This window comes from Brachionichthys hirsutus, chromosome 3 (assembly GCF_040956055.1).
Source record: "Brachionichthys hirsutus isolate HB-005 chromosome 3, CSIRO-AGI_Bhir_v1, whole genome shotgun sequence".
In the NCBI taxonomy this organism is placed as follows: domain Eukaryota; kingdom Metazoa; phylum Chordata; class Actinopteri; order Lophiiformes; family Brachionichthyidae; genus Brachionichthys; species Brachionichthys hirsutus.
In genome coordinates, this window is record NC_090899.1 from 5,040,208 (window position 1) to 5,059,027 (window position 18,820).

At 44.1% G+C, this 18,820-nt stretch overlaps 2 protein-coding genes across 2 annotated transcripts; one reads left to right on the forward strand and one right to left on the reverse strand.

The window, feature by feature from the left end:
* The first annotated feature begins 176 nt into the window (after positions 1 to 176).
* On the forward strand, positions 177 to 7,554 carry cacng6b (calcium channel, voltage-dependent, gamma subunit 6b). The gene is made up of 5 exons (XM_068754754.1): positions 177 to 222; positions 1,636 to 2,480; positions 5,023 to 5,097; positions 5,930 to 6,067; positions 6,152 to 7,554. The coding sequence occupies exons 2-5, from the start codon at positions 2,117 to 2,119 to the stop codon at positions 6,370 to 6,372; spliced, it is 798 nt and encodes a 265-aa protein (XP_068610855.1). The 5' UTR covers positions 177 to 222; positions 1,636 to 2,116; the 3' UTR covers positions 6,373 to 7,554.
* Positions 7,555 to 11,267: 3,713 nt separating this feature from the next.
* Positions 11,268 to 16,322, reverse strand: cacng8b (calcium channel, voltage-dependent, gamma subunit 8b). The gene is made up of 5 exons (XM_068754763.1): positions 16,298 to 16,322; positions 15,163 to 15,387; positions 12,815 to 12,898; positions 12,297 to 12,437; positions 11,268 to 12,061 (listed from the first exon to the last, which is right to left on the reverse strand). The coding sequence occupies exons 2-5, from the start codon at positions 15,383 to 15,385 to the stop codon at positions 11,268 to 11,270; spliced, it is 1,242 nt and encodes a 413-aa protein (XP_068610864.1). The 5' UTR covers positions 15,386 to 15,387; positions 16,298 to 16,322.
* Positions 16,323 to 18,820: the final 2,498 nt, after the last annotated feature.

The following is an 18,820-nucleotide window of genomic DNA, read 5'->3' on the forward strand; positions in this document are numbered from 1 at the left end:
GCTGCGGTGAAAACACAAACAGGCAGATTTAATGATCAACAGTGTTAACCAACCAGGCTGCAGCCCCCCCTCGTTACTCCCACTTTACATAACCCCAGGGCGCCCCCTCCCACTTCTTCCACTCCTTCCACTTTCTCACTAACTCTCCCATCACCGCTCCTCGCCCTCTATTCAGTTTCAAGCGTCTCTGACTCCCGAACCGAACAACTAGCACCAAAACAGGTCAGACATATTCCTCTTTTCACTCAAGCGCTTTAAATGGCTTTTTATTTTTATTTTTAAAGTGACCCGTTTATAAAAGATTACTGTAGCCTCAGTTTCCAAAACAACTGGAATTCTTTTCAGCATTTATCCGCCTCACAAAAAAAGGCGTTCTTACCATAGCCTGTGGTTTAAAGTGAACTTTGTGTGCATTATTCCTCCAGTAAAGCAGCTAAACTAAACTGCCATGTTCTAAAAGATCCGATCATCCGGTGGCTCTTATGGATGTAACGTGATCAAGGTTTGAAATGTGACCAATGACCACGGACATGCCTGCAGACTGTCCAAACCATGTTCATGCAGTCGCTCTATTAAAACATCCCTTGAAGGGCTTCCTTGTTAGTTATCATTGGATGATTATTGATTTAATAACGCTTCATATCCCAACATGATGACTAACTCAGTCCCTTTGCTGTGATGAAATGATTGTCTCCAAACAGAGGCAATTAAAGCTAGTTAAGTCTCTGTAGTGTCTGGCTGTTTAGCTCATATAATTTGATCTTTGCCCCCCCCCCCCATCAGACAGAGTAAAAAGGTTTTCAAATATATGAAGAGTTTGATGATATGAGTTTGTTTGAGTTCAATATGGGATTTTGTACACACGTGCGATACCATAAATATTAACAAAATGACTACAGGGTAGCGCCTTACTCATTATTGTTAGGATAGTTCTCGATTCTTTTGTCGTTTTCAATGAAAATCTCTTTATTAATTTCTTTGTGGGTCCATGGGGTGTGTTGCCTGCCTATATTAAACCCCCCCGATGCTGTCAGCGTGACGTTTTGCATCAAGTGATCCACCAACTGCTGGTTTCTGCGTCCTAAATGGCCGGGCCTCCTTGTTGGATTACACTGCGGAGTTAATTACTGCAGCCCCCACACTCTGTCAAGGGGTCCAGGCATGAATTATCACCTCCCCTGCACCCCGACGGTGACGCCGTCCTACCCCGTCACCCATGTGTTTATGCGTCTCCGAAGGCACCTCGCTTGCAGTTTAAAATAACAGAAACAACCGTCTCAGCTCACGTCCGGTTAAAGTTTGTTAGCCCCGCACAGGAAAAGACACACACACTCACACACACACACACACAAACACACACACACACACTCAAGAACACAGTCCTGGCAGCAGATTCCACGTGTTTGCCGGTACACGTAAAGGATGGGATGTATTTGTAGAAGCCATCATCCCCTTCAGATCCACAGGGATCCGTGTACCTGCCACGGAACGAGCTCTGCTGCCTCCTCCTCTGGGATAACAGAACATGGGGGGTCCGGTCTGGCCCTGCAGTGTTATCGCTCAGCTAGACCCTCCAGCAAAAAAAAAAAAAAAAAAAAGATTGCTACTCCATCTGAAGCAAAATCTGCCTTTCAGGGAATTCCCATTTGGCTCGTCTGTTGTTGGCTGATGGATTGTCGCGCAGCTCTTAGGGAAGGACGTCTGTTGCTGGTGATAAAGCTGGCGGACACTGAATGTTAAGTTGTTGATGAAAGGATTTTGCTCTGGTGAAGAAACATGCTGGTTGTTCTCACATCTTTCTGTTTCAATCTGTCCGTTTCAGAGTGGTGACTGGAAAATACTCACTGGCTCTCCTGCTCCACGAGTCTGTCTCCCTCCCATTTCATCGACCACCCTATGAATTGGATTCCTACTAACATATAGATCTAAATTCAGTGTTCAGTGCTAATTGTTACGATATACCACAGGATAGCTGCGATATATACGCTTTACCATTATAAAGATTTGCATCCTGTCGCCTCTTCACCCATAAGCTCTTTGCCTTCATAGTCTCATCGAGCAATCTTAAATCCAAAGTGCCCCATTTCTCCTCTGCCTTGTTCTTCTGTGGGCTAGAATGTGGTCCAACTTCTTCGTGCAGCAGGATGAGGAGGGGCGCATCGGGGTGGTAGGGTCTGGACAGGCGGGGGGCCTGGGCGGGGTGAAAGGTGGACGTGGACAGAGGAGGATCCACAAGATGAGTGACAGCCAGGAGGGAAAGATCAAGCTTGCCTTCTTCATATCCATCGTCGGCGTGACCCTGACGGTGTTGGGCATGGGGACAGAGTTTTGGGTGGAGCTGGCCCAACCGAAGAATTTCAGCGGCAACCAAACCTGCCAGATGGCCCATTATGGGCTGTGGAAGGGCTGCATCCGCACCCTGTGGGTGGCGGACATAGACCCAGAGAGGACAAGCTGCGGCCCTGCCGAACTTCCTGGAGGTGAGACTCCTGTCTGCCGCTCTGCCTGTCTGTCTGATCTCTGTTTCCAGAGGTGAGACTTCTGGAAGGCATTTGTCTGCTCTGTTACTGAGGCCGTCTGCTCATGTCTGTAAAAAGGTGTTTCTGAGAAGCTGCACGTTGTTGATGTTACAGAGGAGGGAAAAAACGTGCAGTTAATTGCTGCTGTTTCTCTTTGCCATCGCCGCTGATGTGAAAACAGAGGGCGCAGGCACAACTAATATGGCGTATGCCCTCTGGGAATACGGTTACATCTGGAGGTCTTTCATGTGAGGACAGGAGGGACTGAGAGAGAGTGTGCCAAGGCTTCATTTTAAATACAAATCTTTTCCCTTGATCAATCCTCAGATTTTTGATCATAGTTTATACACGCCCAAGACAGCGTTTCCCAGCGCATGTGCACGGGTGACTTTGTAAAGGGATAGAGAGAGGATAGTTGTGTATGTGAAGCCGCCTGCAAACACATGCATCGAGGTCATCCTACAGATAATGTGCAAAAGTAATCATGAAAGAAATACAATTTAGATTCTTGTGCAAAAACAAAAGCCTCATGCTAATTTGAGGTTGTACAGCTTAGCATCTCCTGTTGTTGCCATAACGCAAGACATGAAGGAGAGACCACAGGATTATTTTGGATTAATATCAGTGCTCAGATTTGTGACAGCTCCGTTCTCAAACTAGACTAGAAGAGCACTCTGAGAGCGCAGACCTCTGCCAAGCAGCTCATTCCCCTCCTAATTAGATTCACACCGTCCAAATGGTGACCTGGATCATCACCAAAAGGTTCTAAATTGTTCTTGGTATCTTTATACACCAACCATGAAAAGTAAGAGTGAATCAGATTTGATGGGTATTTTTTAACTGATTTTGGAATCCATAAATGGAGTTTTCAATATTAAAATTTAATATTAATATCCAGAAGACATTTTACATGATAGTTCATATCGGACGTCTTTATGACTGTGATGTTTGGTGACTAAAGTGAATGCATATTTTACAAGATCTGATTTTTTGAAAAAGCTGAAATAGAAAATAGAAATGTATTTTGTATCCAGACGGGTATCCGGATCACTCTCAAAATTGTTTGGGCTCAAGACTCATCTTCAGATTTCTTTTGGTATCAAGATCCGTCCAGCTGTTTTTCCATAATCCTGTTAACTAACAAACAAACAGACAGACAGACAGACAGACAGACATCGTCAAAAACATAACCTGGGGAAAAAGGGTTGCTTTAGGTTTAGGAGGAGCTGTTCTTGGAATCACTCAGGGAATCCGCTTTGACGAAACAATACCCCATCCTAAAGGGAAAATGTGGATTACATAAATACTACTCACACTTATCACCAAGATGTGTCACAACATTGTTTTTCTATCCAGCGCTTATATTCATCTCACCTCCAGATGCCTGGTCTGCTGGTGTGTGAGGGCGGCCAGCATGTGTCTGCCAATCTTTTTTTCACGCGTCCTAACACTGTTTAGACCCCCCCCCCCCCCCATCTGTGGCAGGCGGCCGTGGGCCTGTCATGTTTGGATAAAAACAACTGCTTTGCTATCTCTGCTTCTCTGCTTCACATCCCTATTTACGCGCCTCTGGCCCCCATCCCGAGTAAAACGCGGCCCGTCGCCTCAAGACCGGCGGAGCCGTCTTTGCTGTCTGCTTGGGTTACATGGCAGCTTCGCAATTACAACCTCAGCAGGGGACACCAGTTGACTTTGATAGAACGGCGTGTGCAGCAGGCTGTGTCTTCTTCAGTAAAACATATTTGCAAACGTGCGCGAGCATAAAGCATGCATGTGCGTGACAGAAATGTGTGAGTGTGTGTGTGTGTGTGTGTGTGTGTGTCTTGGACCACAAAGTGGTCGCTGTGTGCTGGTGAAGTCACACAGAATATGACTACTTCACAGTTTTGTTTAAATACAGAGAGGAGGAAATGAGGCTGAGGGACAGACAGTGTATGTTCGATGCAGTATTAACCAACCCCCCCCCCCCCCGTTTCTTCCCCCTCTTGACATCTCCTGCTCCCTTCACTGCCTCCTCCATCTGTGACTTTCCTCGCTCTTCCCCTTCTTTCATCACCCCTCCATCTGCCCCCCCGACTCACTCCTCCCTTCCCCGACAATCTCATGCTCTGAGCCTCTATGGATATTTCCTGCATAACCGCCCTTCATCATTCACTCACCCTCTTCCTCTTCAGTCTCTCCATTTCTATCCTCCATCTGTCCTACGTACTTTTCTACCTCTTTTCTCTCTTCCATCCGCTCTCAGTGTGTTGCTACCTCTCGTCCGCTCTGCCGGCGCCATATGCGGTGATGAGCATTGTGCACGAGTGTCTTACTGTATTCCAGCTAATGCGCTACACTCGGATAGAAATAGTATTATTGTCTGGAAGGACTGGGGCATGGAAGCATGGGAGCCACATAACAGAAGACCAGCAGCAGTGTGTGCATGGTTGTGTGTGTGTGTGTGTGTGTGTGTGTGCATGTGTTTAATCTCTTTACATGATCTCTTTCCTTTTGCCCACAGAATCCAACTGCACTTACTTCAAGTTCTTCACCTCTGGGGAGAATGCGGTCATATTCAAGAAGACGACTAACAAGAGTGAGGCATCACGCATTTCCTTTCGTTTTTTGTTCTAACGGTTGCAGTCTATCGGTTATCAATAAAAGACATTCACTGCATATGTATAAGAACGTGCTGGAGGTTTTAGCATGTTCCAGCCAATAAAACAAAGTGCCCAATCTCGAGCTGTCAGACTGACGTGTTCATTCATCAGTCTCAGCAGCCTCAACCAGCTTTCATAACTTTATATTTTGATCCAAATGTTCTGATAATATTCCTGATGCATGCTGGGAAATTTGCTACATCGTGTTAGAGGAGAGAGAATGAACCGTGCACAGTAAGGTGTGTTAATATGAGCCATGGAAGACATACATAGAGCAAACATGCTACCATTGTAGCTGTATGAATATAATGTAATCAGAATGTTGGTCAGTTTAAAATATATCAGTCAATTTCACACTGCGTTGCCAGCCAACACAAACCTACTAGTAGCCTTGATATGCTGCTCCCATGTTGGCTCCGTGGCACCTTCTTCCTGCCCGATGGCGCAGTCCATCCCTGAAGCCTGGATCTGCCGTGCTTTGAATAATAACATAATGAATATATCTGTTTGAAAACCAACCAACAGGAAGCTGGCACTGGCTGTTGGGAAACGTTGAATGAATTACACCTGTTCAGATAGTCACTGCCAAAATCAAATCTGAAACACATCGAGAATGGAGCGTGGTACAATCCACACCGTCTTCATAATGTCAGATATTAGTAATCAAATATAGTCGTCATCATTTCTCGCCTGTCCATTTCCAACTGCGTTAACTTGGCATGCATTTTTACACATCCTCACACATTTTCTTCGACTTCTTCTCCACAGATCTGAATCTCGCTTCAGCAGTTGTAGCCCTTCTGAGTCTGGCCATGATGGCAACGGGTTCCATCTGCATCGCCATGTCCCTCAGCAAAGGAGTGTCCTTCTTTCTGAAGCCAGCCTCCTTCTGCTTCATCCTGTCAGGTGGGATTTCAAAATGCTAATAATTCATATTTACATGAATTATTTCCATATCGTCAGTTTGACTTCCTTTCCACCTCTGTGCAGGTGTGCTGGTCCTCGTCTCTGTCTTGATATTCCACCAGTCTGTGCTGGCCTTGATGTCCAGCGACCACTCCATACCTTTGCACCATGAACTGTCCTGGTCTGTGGCCTGCGTGGGCGCAGCGGGAGCCATTCTCATCCTAGGAGGTCTCCTCTTCATCATCCTCTCCCTTCCTTTCAGCCCCTGGCAGAAATGCTGGCCTCACAAGAATAGCACCACCTAGCAGTTGAATGTTGAATTATGACACACCGTATTCTCGAAATTGCGTTCGGGAGCATGAGGAAAAGTCAGTTTCCTGAGTGCTGCGACTTTTGCTCGTTCTTGGCATTACTTTTCAGAGAAGTCATACTAGGTCTTAATCAATTTTATCAGGAGAATTTAGCAAAGGTTCCAGAATTTGGTTTTGCAAATATTTTAACAAATAGATGGAAGGGGCAACATGTCTTGCTGCTGACTGCTTAAGCTGTAGATCTAGTGTCACAAATCACTAGTTTGCTCATGGCTGTAAGGCAGGGATCTCAAACTCAGAGCCCCGACACCTCGATGATCAGACAGTAGTTTCAAAGCTACCATAGAATAAAATCCTGTAGGAATTCTCCTTGTCAGCTGTTTCTTTGTTATTATTATTATTATTATTATTATCTCTCAGATATACAAATATGCACATAATTGTGCAACATCACAAGTTGCCCATGCGTGCGTGGCTTCACCTTGATCAGTCGAAAAGACGTATCCGAAACCTCCCTCGGTATTTGGATTCACCTCAATATTTACTCGACTTACCGGTACTTACTTCCACACTGAATGCAGGAATCAGAACCAGAATCCGTTGAACCTTTTTTTTTTTGAAGAATCAAGTTTTATTTTTTCTTTGTCACCGCCAGAGCCCCAATAAATAATATTTTTTGATAACATTTTGGAGCTTCTAATGACATTAGCTGCTCTTATCTGCTACATGTTGTCTTCTGAATAGTGTTGAGTGTTAATATTTTAGCTTATGAGGCTTTTCAACACTTGAGGCTCCAGTTGCCATTATTTGACTTGTGTTTTATTTTACTGTCGGATGTATTTGTGTTGAATGAAATGAATGGTGCGAAGTGATCAACATAGCATTTTGTATATGAGAGAATTCTATGGACTCACTTTATAAGCTCAACTGTACATAAACTGGGTAAATGTGTTTATATTTCATGAATGGTCACTGTTTGCCGTGTTTATCGCAAGTCACTCTTTGCAATCTGTATGCAGTAAATACATGTTATCGTAGAATGCTTGCCTTAAATCTCTGCAGCAAATGAATCTTGACAAAACACATGCTTGGCTCATTTCTACTCATGTATATTTATGCGTGTGCAGTATGCAGCACCGGTTTTGCTTATAATTAAAGAATAGGTTTGACATGAAATACTTGCCTCTCTTTTGTTTCCTGAAAGGACACCCTGCTCTCACTCTCAAACTTGACATTCACCCATTTTCACCCCTTCACAGTTCGACTGCTAATATCTCTGCCAAACATCCCCCCTCCTCCAAATCCACGCCTCTATAATTAGACCAGAGCTCATCACAGTGAATTTCACTGCAGAGGTTGGGAAACCTTATCCTTGAATTTCAACCATGCACCCCCCCAGAGCAAAGCCTCATACCTCTGCTTCCACACCCATGACCTGACTGCGTCACTCTCCTCGAGCCTGGTGGTCGCTGCTCCTCAGTCGCACCTTCAATCCCCCTAGCGCGCACACACACACACACACATGCTTTTAAATCCTGGTGGGCAGAAACTGGATCCACATGACACACTATCCTGGTCGTATATATAGCTGTTAATAGTCCTACTGAGACAGAGTGACAAATGCTATGTAACCACTAGCTGCATGTTTGTAAATGGAAATTGGCTTCTTAGAATTCTGAAGCTCACAGAAGAGGAAAAAAAAAAAACTTTTATTATTGATATATTTGCAAAATAGGAATATCAGTATATTTAGATGATGTTACACTGTGTTGAAGAATGATCCTGCAGCTTCTCACCATTCCATGGTGAATCTGTCATCGTAGTGTCATTGTGACGGTAGCGCTGGGTAAGGCGTGATGATAGCAGGAGAAGGCACTCTAGAGGAGTCACGAAAGGTTCCCTCTGGTTTCAGCGTTGCTTCTTGTCTCTGAAGCGAACCCTCCAGCTCCATCTTGTATTCCTGATTCCATCTCAGGTGTTTGAAGCACAACCTCACCCATTAAAGCTAGCAGGAACCAGAGCTGACCACGTGCCGAATAGAAATAAATGAAGTGGGCACAGAAAAGTAAGCTAATATATCTAATATAAAGTGTGTGAGATCTTTTTACTGTTTGGGACTGTTCTGGAAAAGTTGTAACAGCAGGGCCTGTCTCAGGTACAAAAGGGAAGCAAAATGGATTTATTGGGACAGACAGACTGAGAAGAAGACAGATTAAACATGCACCAAGAATGTTAAAGAAAAGAAGCCAAAAGTTAATTTCCCCATAATATGATTTCTATGGTTTATGTGAAAAGATATTCAGAGAAATTAGAATCATTATTAGCTGGACAGATATTCAAGAAAAATCAAGGTTTAATGACTGGAGTTTTTAGGATCTAACCCTAACCCTAACCCAAACATTTCCATACAGCTTTACTGAAATGCATCAAGTAGTTTAGTGACAAGTATTCCAACATTCCAAATAATTCCTCACTCAGGCATGTTCTGTTTTCTTCTCTGTCCCTTACCCACATCATACTAATTTTCATCAGAGTCCATTTGTGTGTAATCCTTCTACCGAACAGACAGAAAAAACTACCAGACAGAAAAAGGCCAGCGGAAATCTTACCTCTTTGGCAGAGGTAAAAATAACTCTCAAATCGAGGTAAAAATACCCCGGACAACTCAACAAGTTCCACCACGATGTGCAGTCGGATTCAGATCCGGATCATAATCTGTATCTGGGAGCTTAACATGTATATTTGGAGGAGGACAGTATGTGTCACAGTACAGTAATAGATCTATGTAAAGACATGCAGCCAACATGTGGCTGAGATAATGCAGATACGGAGTCCCTCAAACGATTTCCGTGTCTGTTAACGCCTTTGTGACTTTGACTGAAGTTTTGTCCTCGTTTCTGCTCATTTGTAGGAAGATTACGCAGAGAAATACACCTTTTTAATTGATAATATACAAACTGTGATAATTGGCTTATTTTTCACTTTTATGTACATGGATTTTACTCACTTACTCTTATTTTTTAGTTAGAATTTCCATAAAGTAACATTAAGTGTACTTTTACACTGAGCGTGTGAAATATTCGCGTACTGTTCACACCTTTGCTTGATGTTCACTCTGTACTTCAGAGGCGACCACACTTCTGCACGAAACAGAAAAAGAAACCAAAGACAGCAATCTGTGAATATATCTGTTATTTTTTTTTATAGAAACTTCGTGCAATACAGTTTTTAAGTTTATCACACATTTAGATAAACCATATTCATTTATCTAGATATATCTATTCTCAACTACATACTATTCATATGCCCACATAAATGCTATCTGAGTGCAGGTCTATCACATTATTCTTCTTTTTTTCTGAAATGAAAATTAAGAAATGAAAACACATAGCATCTGGAAGCATCTGGTTGCTGTTGTTTTTGTTGATTTGTTTGTTCGTTCATTATCATATTACGTAGCGACGTGTCCATCTGCAGTCACTCGGGACAGTTTGGAATCGAGTGGACGAGTGTTTACATTCTCATCAGCATAAAGAGTTTGGACTCCAGAGTCAGGGGAAGCACAGTGAAAAGAATCTTTGGGGAGGTTGAGGCGTTGTCTCTGTGGTGAATCTTTTGTTGGCGTGATAAAGGAACCTCAGACCATATATGGGCGGGGAGGCAGGGACAAATGTTGCTACAGGACTGGCAGATGAAACCACACAATGAGAGTCCAGGAAGGGAAAGAGCGAATAAATGAATGCATACCCAGTTTGAACAGTGGTCCCAAAACAAAACAAAGAAAATATCAATAGACTACAAATATATGTACGCGTAATTACAATGTAAATGTATGTTTTCAAAAGGTTTTCCTCTCATGTTTTTTTAAATCCTCTTCACCCACATATGTATGTTGTATTTTTTTTGCCATTGAAAATGATGACTTGCATGTCTCACGCTTCATAGAAAAAAAATGATTCGGCTTTTTTGTTTTTCCGCTCAGACAGGGAATCATTTACCTGAATCTGTACAAATGTATTATCCTGCGTCTCTTTTTTTTCTTCTTTTTCCTCCTGTCAGAGGTTTCTGTTAATGCCCGAGAATAAACATCTTCAACACAGCTATAGCTACAAGTACTACTGTTAACACTGAGTAAAATGGGAATGAGGCTAACAGAGAGAGGCCCATAGAAAAAACTCACAATAACAATGAGGTCATCCCAGTCGCTCACATTATTGTTGCATTTCAGTATCAATATTGGAAGACAATTTACAGTATTCAAATCTGACTTCAAACTATAAATTAAAATTGTATAATACGGGGGTTAAAAAAAAAAAGAATGCAGGCCCTCAATCTCCCACATATTGTGCACATTCATGCTTGACACTTTGACACAGTTACATACAGATCCTGGACTGTCCAAGTGGCTCTGCAGGGAAGAAAGTTCACAGTAAAAGTCATCAAGATCTGAAATCGGATTGAAAATCCAAATCTCATTCCAAACCATAGCGTTTGCAAACATGGCTGAGCCTGTAATAACGTGAAGAATAATCACAACAACAATTTTTACATGAATAATGATCTAGTAGATTAGCAGTAATATTGCACAAAAAAATATTTCAAACATTTTGTAATAGCCCAAGGTTAATTGCGTTTGATCGTTAACAAAATAAATAATTTCTAGCACATTGTAATATCAAAATAGTTTTATTGTGAACGTTCATTGTTGTTGTTATTATCACTATGTTATTACTCTTTACTCTTCTTCTTTTTGCTCTCCACTAAATAACAGTGAACATGGAGGGAGACATTTAGCATTCCACCTGTATTGTTGTTTGCATCTACATCCTGTTGAAACACAGACCTCGTTCCTACCTTCCCTCTTGCCTCCCCCTCTCACAACCTCTCCCCTACACTGGCGTCGTCTTCCTATTGAGGGTGTTAGAGTTGCTCTCTCTGTCTCCCTTCAGCCTGTCCAGTGTCCCCATCCCTCGCTCCCTGTCTACTGTTGATGAGGTGAAGGGTGGCGGGCCAGAGCCCACCGAGTTGGACATCGGCGCATTGGAGTTGGTAGAATTGGAAGGGTTATGAGACTTCAGCGAGGGAAGTGTACCACTCATCATCACCCCTCCGCCGCCCCCGCCATCCTTTGGGAAGCAGTTGTGAAGCTGGTAGAGCGTGGCCCTGTCCACCGTTCCATACATGGGTGGCAAACCCCCCAGTTTGGGGTCTCGGGACAATGTGTAGAGGGAGATGTCGCCAGCCAGCGCCGTGTGGGATCGGGAGTGGGGGTTTGGTAGAGTGGATACTGAGATAGGGCCCTGGGAAAGCAGCGCAGATGGTGGCAGGCCAAAGTTCTTACCACCTCCCCCTACAGGTGAGGCGTCTCGGGAGCGGGAGGGGTCAGTGGAGCGCGATGAGGAGCGAGAGCGGCGGCGAAAGCGGTAGCTGGGCAGACGGAGCATGGCGTGGGTAGTGCTCTTGAAAATGTCGGTCCGCGATCGGCAGCGCAGCTCCTTGTTCTTCTCGATGTAGATGTTGACAGCCAGCACCCCCACCATCTCGGCCATGATGAAGGACAGACCGCCGAAGTAAAAAGACCAGCCGTAGGAGTACTGCCACTTCTTATCCTCGTCCTTCTTAGGAGAAATGTCCCCCAGTGCAGCCGAGATGTACACAATCACGCCGATTATGTTACTCAGACCTGAGAGCGCAAAGAAATACGCTATTTACAAAAGAGATAAACAAACTCAGACAGGCCAAATTAAAGTACTAATAAACACACTTGTTTGACATGATGATATGTGACATTCTCAATAATGACACCAAAGACAGGATGAGGGCTGAATGCAAATACCTCGTACATGCAAATAGACAATCCCAAACAAGACATAAAAATCTTGCAGTCAAGCACGGTACATGCAAAAGTCTTAACTTACCTGCAGCGACAAAAAGAATTCCTGCCCCCAGGATGATGTTCCTTTTGCTCCTATAGAAACGACTAACAGCGATACAAACTCCTCCCATCAGAAGCAGGATGGCACTGAGGATTGGGAAGATGTTGGAAGCCCTGACTACCCCTAAACAGAGACGAGAATAAGAGAAGGGAGAAGGCTTGTTAAATGTGTTCAAGTTGCCCTCAGCACCACACACACACACAGCACACGCACACTATAATGCTCCTTAGGCCACGGGAGAGAAAATGCCACCTAAATGCCAGCAAAGGGCCTAATTGTAAACACAGCATAGCTTTTCTTCATGCATGTGCAGGCGAGCTTGCGTCTTATTACCGAGCAGAGATACTGTCACTGCAGGGCACTGACTATGAACTAGGGCGCCACATCTCCGCTGGTTTTCAGCAAACATTGTCACGTGTTTATTTGTTGAAGAGCGAATATTCTGCAGGATAAGTTTAAAAAGTAATGCAAAGGAAATTGACGCGCTGGTATTGACTTACGTAGAACGTACTCTGCCCCATCATGGTCAAAGTCTGCATCCTCTGGGAAGTGGTTGATCTGAGAACACACTCCTCTCTTCACACCTGAGACGTGAGAGAAGAAACATGAACACTAACTGTTAGGAAGCAAGGGCAGCAAATCTCTCCCAGGGGGGGTCTCAAATTAGTTACACTGGATGATAAACATCAACATATTGATAAGAGCACCACTAAGGTAAACGCTGATAATACATTCAAGTTAGTAACATCGCATACATGTATTACACACATACAAGTATGCAGACACACAGGTAGATACAACTACCCGCCGAATCCCTGCATGTGGACAGACAGACGGACGGAGGGACGCACGCATGATGATGACAGCACACCACCGTTGCTGATTGTGGATTGTGAGAACGATGGATGGAGGTGATGCAGTGAAGAGACACAGATGGAGGGAAGGACGGACAGATGTGGGATCAGCTGCTCTTGTTCCCATAGTTATTCTATTCCCACAGGTTGGTCTGCAAAGAAACAGACGGAGGTACAAAGGGATGGGATGTCAGTCGAGCCACACGGATCAGTTTTATCACCTTCAGACACAGATTCAAAAGACTTCAGACTCATGTGGATTAAGATGTTCAAAGCAATTAGATACTGATGAGTTGAAAATGCTGCATGCGATTTAGTTCAATTTTCTATTTTATGCCGTGACACAGCTGTGCTGAACGTCTGTTTAGGTTTGAGTTATTTTTTTTCCGATCCTATTTTGATCTAAACTGCCTAACCTGGGGTTGAGTTGTTGCCAAAAGCAATGATAAAAGTGTCCCCACTCCTGTGACATGTCCATTAAATATATCCTGTTTCGTTACCACCAGGATTGGCATCCGCCTTGCCGTGGTGGCACATTACAACCGTCCCCTCCGCATCTTCCATCCTCTTTAAGCCCATCCCAATCTGTTTTCTCACAAGAGAACGGAGTCAGAAAGCACCGCTGCGGTTTAAACTGAATTGTAAAATGCAGTCTAGCAGCATCTGCTTTTATACATTAATTGTATCAGCTCACTGGACACATTCAAAACATAAAGCTTGGAGAACTGACAGCTGACAGATCTCTGAGCTCAGCCTTAACAACAAAGATTGTGATCTAATGAACTACAAGAATAAAACCCCCACAAAGGAGTCGCTGCAAGAGAGGAGGGCAGGACAGGAGGCGTCTATATCTACAGTATAATGTGCCACCCACCCACGGGCATAAATCTTTTACACATAGCATGTCCTGCATTTCCAGTCGAGCATCCCCGCATGACTACTGAGCATATTTTCTTGGCGGAATGCTCCAAAGACATCAAGGATACTTGACCTCTAAGTCATGCAAAGGCACGGTCAGCTTTACTGCATCCCGATATGAGGGAGGAAGACTGAAGGAGAGGAAGTACAAGGACGGGAAGTTGAGGAGAGCCCATTGAAAATTTAAGTGTAATATTCGGGGGAGTAACAAAAGGACAGCGAGTAGAGAAACTAAAAGAGTGAGGTAATGGAGAAAGTGGGTGGGGGGTGAACTGCGGCAGTGCTGCAAGGGATAGAGCTTATCTGTAATTGGCTGCTTTGCAATCAGGAAGCATAGAGATGAGGACAAATTAGCTTTGTACGAAGTCCAAGCCCAGGATGGGCTGGGAATGCTTTACAAGAGGAGCCAATAGGCTTTCCTGGAGACCGAAGGGAGCGAGGCACTTACTCACACCACCCTATTGGCTGCCACTCCTACACCGCTAACGTCAGTCCGGTCTTTATTAGCAAGCGTCAGTCAGCATAATGTTTAATGAATGATCATCTTGTGTTGCAGCGACAACCTGAAGGCTGCAGCTTCACCCGCTCGGAACGATAAATCGATGTGCATCAGGGCGAACGCGGGCCTTTTCGTTTTAGCCTCTGGGTTAAATTTCTGCAGCCTGAACGAAATTCAATAATTAATCATTTATTTTGAGCGAGAGTTACGGTTCAGTGTCATGATACTGCAATTACTCTAAATTGTTTTCTTGCCGCTACGGCACGGACCAGCAGCTACGAATTGTTGATCGCTGATATCAGGGTTGCAGCTCTGTGAACAAAGAACCTAAAAACTAATAATAATAGAGTAATTTCCTATCTGTGTTACACGAGTTTATCCATGCCCTGCTCCTTTAGGAGACTAGTGCCAGGTCCTGAGTCGATTCAATCTGATGGTACATTTGATAATTGGCACAGATCATGCAATAATTTCACCCCATTGTCACTCAGCAAAGCAAATTTGCTCCCACATGCATCTCCCTTGTGTCTTAATCCCTTCCATAAACTCAAAAGGACTCCCAGAATATCTCCTTTACCTTCGAGGCAGCATATTCGCCACAGTCCAGAGTGGGTGAGTGCCCCAGGGTCCTTCTTGTCCTTGTTATGGGGGTCATCCTGGGTGACGTTGGCGGTGCTGTTGCAGATGAGGGCACGGGAGTACAGCCAGTAATCCGTCCCTATTGCTACCGTCATCAGGCCGAAGGCAGCAAATGCCCCCACGGTGGTGAGAAGGATCTGGATCCCCTTCTCACACACCATGCCTTCATGGAGAAAAGACAGGAGGACAAAAGAAGTGCAATGCAGTGGTCAGTAGGGGTGCAAAAAAACATGTATTGTAGGAGGGGGGGGGGGGGGGCAGTGAGAAAAGTCGAGGTGGATGTGGGAGGTGCTTGAGTGGCTGTATGATGTGTCCTTGGAGGAGAGTTGGATGACTCTGCTGACTCCTCTTAACAAGACAGAATTGATGTGAAACACAATGGATCACCCCCCCCCCCCCAATCTCTGTGTACTCCATATTCATGACCCCGACACTGCAGGGCTGGAGATGAATACATAAACGCCACACACACACACACACACACACTCACACTCACACACACAGCAGATCTCCTTTGTGGAGTAATAAGAGAGATATTATTGAAAGGGTCTAAAAACAAAATAATTTTGTTGCGAAAATTTACCCTGATTTCAACTGGATCCGTTTCCTCAGGTATTAAAGATAGAACAAATCCGTTGACCTGCTCCGATGTGGAATTGACTCAGCTAGAAGAAGACGTTCGTTAGAAATCTCTATCTCTAATATTAAATGCACAGCAGGACGAAACGCAAGTGTACCCCCGTTCTTCAAAATAATATTGACAATATCCACAATCCAGCTCTGATCTGGATGAAATTCGGTGGTGAGTTAGAGGCCCCCCGCTCTAAACATCAGTCATTAATCAAACGATATATTGAGGAATACATTTTGAAGCTCTATTTATGGCAACGTTAATGAGAATTTCAAAGTGATGCAGAATCCAGGATCTCTTCTGTCCGTAACTTTTTGTTACGTTGCTGACTGACAGACAGACAATGGTTCACTGATATCTCCTCAGAGATATCCACACATGTTCCCCCTTCATGCAGATGAAACCGATGCCAAGCAAGGAATATCAGGAAGTTAAGACGTACCTGATGGCGAATTTCTATCCTTCGACTCAATTTTGAAATCTTTCTTTTCCTCGTCAGTGAAGAACGTGCTGTCCCCTCGATCCGGACAGCATCCATCGACTGTTTTCACCTGCTCCCCTCTGTCTTTCTGTCTTTCCGGCTCTTGTTTTCTCTCTTTTTTTTTTTTGCCTCTTTCTCTTGCGCTGTCTGTTTCTTTACTGCAGGAAAGCTGTAGGCGGTGGAGGCTAAGGCTCGGACCGGTGTCCCTCTCTCCGTCCCTTCTGCTAGCAGAAAACGTGCACCATGGTCCCTGCTGAGTTGTGATTGCACAGGAAACACAGGAAAAATAATTGTATTTGTTTAAAGTGAAGTATTAAGGCAAGAAATAACAAAGTACATGATGCTTGATGACAAAAATCATTTTAACATTCATGTTTTAAACTGTATTTTCATTCTATTCACACACTTCACACTCAGGACATCTTTGTTAAAGAGAATTAATGCTTTCAGTTTGCCACCCAGTATAAATAATGGTTGAAAGAATAGTAATGGTATGGTAATGTAAACTTACGGTACATATTAAAATCAGAATGCTAGCGTGAGCATGTTAGCATGCTGATATTAACGTTTAATACAGAACTCTGCTGCACCAAACTGGAGGCGGCTTCACAGAACTGACTGCTCAGTTAAAGTAGCTTAGTGATTGGCCCTGTATGAGAATAGTTGTATATTAATCTTCTGCTGAACATCAAATTAAACATCACATCATCCTGACTTCAGATTATTGATTGATTGATTTGGTATTGGTGTTAAAACAGATGAAAGTATTAATACAAGTGGCAGTGTTTGAGGCTGTAGACGGACGGACTCCGTAGCTGGTTGTTCTGCATCTAGCCTGAATAAGAGGATCAAAGGGGGGGGGGGGGGGGGGGGTAGAGAGGACCAACCCGACATTGTTACCATAGCAACATTGAATTCCAAAGTCTGGATCAGCATAGAGCGAGGATGGGGGGAGGCAAAAGATAAGGGAGAAAGAGAGAGCAAAGCAGAGGGAGGACAGAGATGGGAACGAAAGAGGCAGAAATGAGGCATTTTTTAAAAATCCGTCACAATAAGGCTGAATCTGAACCCCCGATCAAAAATGAAAGACAGTTCACAGTGCCAATATCCTATCAATAGATTTGTGTGTGACCACAGCGGTGCTCCCAGACACACAAACGTGCACGACGTGCACACACAAACACGAATGAAAAGAGGCAACAAGCCATCCGATGCTGAGAGAGGAGAACCGGGGGGGGGGGGGGTAGGGGGGGTAGTAACTTCTCTGTCAGGGCTTTCTCTCTGTGGCTTAAAAAAGAAGAAGGAGGATATTCAGTCATTATTCATCAAACATTATTTAGCAAACATAATGCAGTGCAGTGAAGTCTGTTAATATTTTATCGTGCAATATGGCACCGTGATCAAAATAGGTTACATCCTGTTTGCATTGTGAGACCCAAAACTGAGCTGTCTCAGCAACAGAAGGAGCAATGGAAGAAGTGTGTGTGTGTGTGTGTGTGCGTGCACGCATTTCCTCTCCAGTGAATCTGAGGATGGGTCTCGTCCAATCTTCTGAATCCCAGTAATGTTCCCCCTCAGCTCCCCTCACTGACAGTTAGCCTTGTATTTCTCCATCCAGGCTCTTTATTATGTAAACTGTCATGACGTCACCGCTGTGAGGTTATTTCATACGTCGTGAGTTCATTGTGAGCTCCTCCCTGAGGAGATCACATTTCCCGGAGGCATCCCAATATCTCCCAGGCCTGAAAGCCCTGCACTGTGAAGCTGTGTATGTGTGTGCAATGTAAAATTTAATGAACGGCCTTAACACTAACCCCCAAGTTATGCCCCTCAGCAAAAACTCCTCTGTGCAGGGGATCATAATTGTCATTTAATTACCAGTAATCCCGATTCTGCACCAATAATTAAGAGAGAGGGGAACGAGAGAAGGCAAGTGTGAAGGAAAATTGGGAGCTAATCTAAATGAGTTAGACTGAAAGTGAGGTGGAGAATTAGGGTATTGCAAAACCACACGAACCTGGCAGCTTCTTGCTTTGAGGTGACAGCGCTACCCACTACACCACCGTGCTGCACGCATAATTTAATTTTATGCATTTCCAAGACAAATGATGGTTTGTGTTTATGACGCATCTTTATTTCACAATTTGTACGTGGATACTATGAATGGTGTGAGACGCATCGTTTTACTTTTCATTAGCGTCACTTCAGATTTCCGACTGAAAAACCTTCCTTTCATGCATCCATGCATTCAGACTGTTTCACACTGCCCGTTGACGGGAGGATTGTTGTGCCTGTATTTCTACCTCACAGCTCGGTATAATTATCCGAGAACACCTTGTGCAAAACTCAAGCATGCCCAACGCGCTGCGGCTCCAATAATGCATCCATAAATCACATAGGAGATTTGAGTTTTGTAGCAGCTGCTCCATTAGCTATTCATTGCATAAATCAACTACCAAACTGCTTGTTGAATAAATGATGACA

Excerpts from the sequence above, each read along its gene's own strand:
- cacng8b (XM_068754763.1), bottom strand. The coding sequence starts at position 15,385 with ATGGTGTGTGAGAAGGGGATCCAGATCCTTCTCACCACCGTGGGGGCA. Across the intron at positions 12,899-15,162 it reads GCGAATATGCTGCCTCGAAG|GTGTGAAGAGAGGAGTGTGT; the intron begins GTAAAGGAGATA and ends CTCACGTCTCAG. Across the intron at positions 12,438-12,814 it reads TGGGGCAGAGTACGTTCTAC|GGGTAGTCAGGGCTTCCAAC; the intron begins GTAAGTCAATAC and ends GTCTCTGTTTAG.
- cacng6b (XM_068754754.1), top strand. The coding sequence starts at position 2,117 with ATGTGGTCCAACTTCTTCGTGCAGCAGGATGAGGAGGGGCGCATCGGG. Across the intron at positions 2,481-5,022 it reads CCCTGCCGAACTTCCTGGAG|AATCCAACTGCACTTACTTC; the intron begins GTGAGACTCCTG and ends TTTTGCCCACAG. Across the intron at positions 5,098-5,929 it reads CAAGAAGACGACTAACAAGA|ATCTGAATCTCGCTTCAGCA; the intron begins GTGAGGCATCAC and ends TCTTCTCCACAG.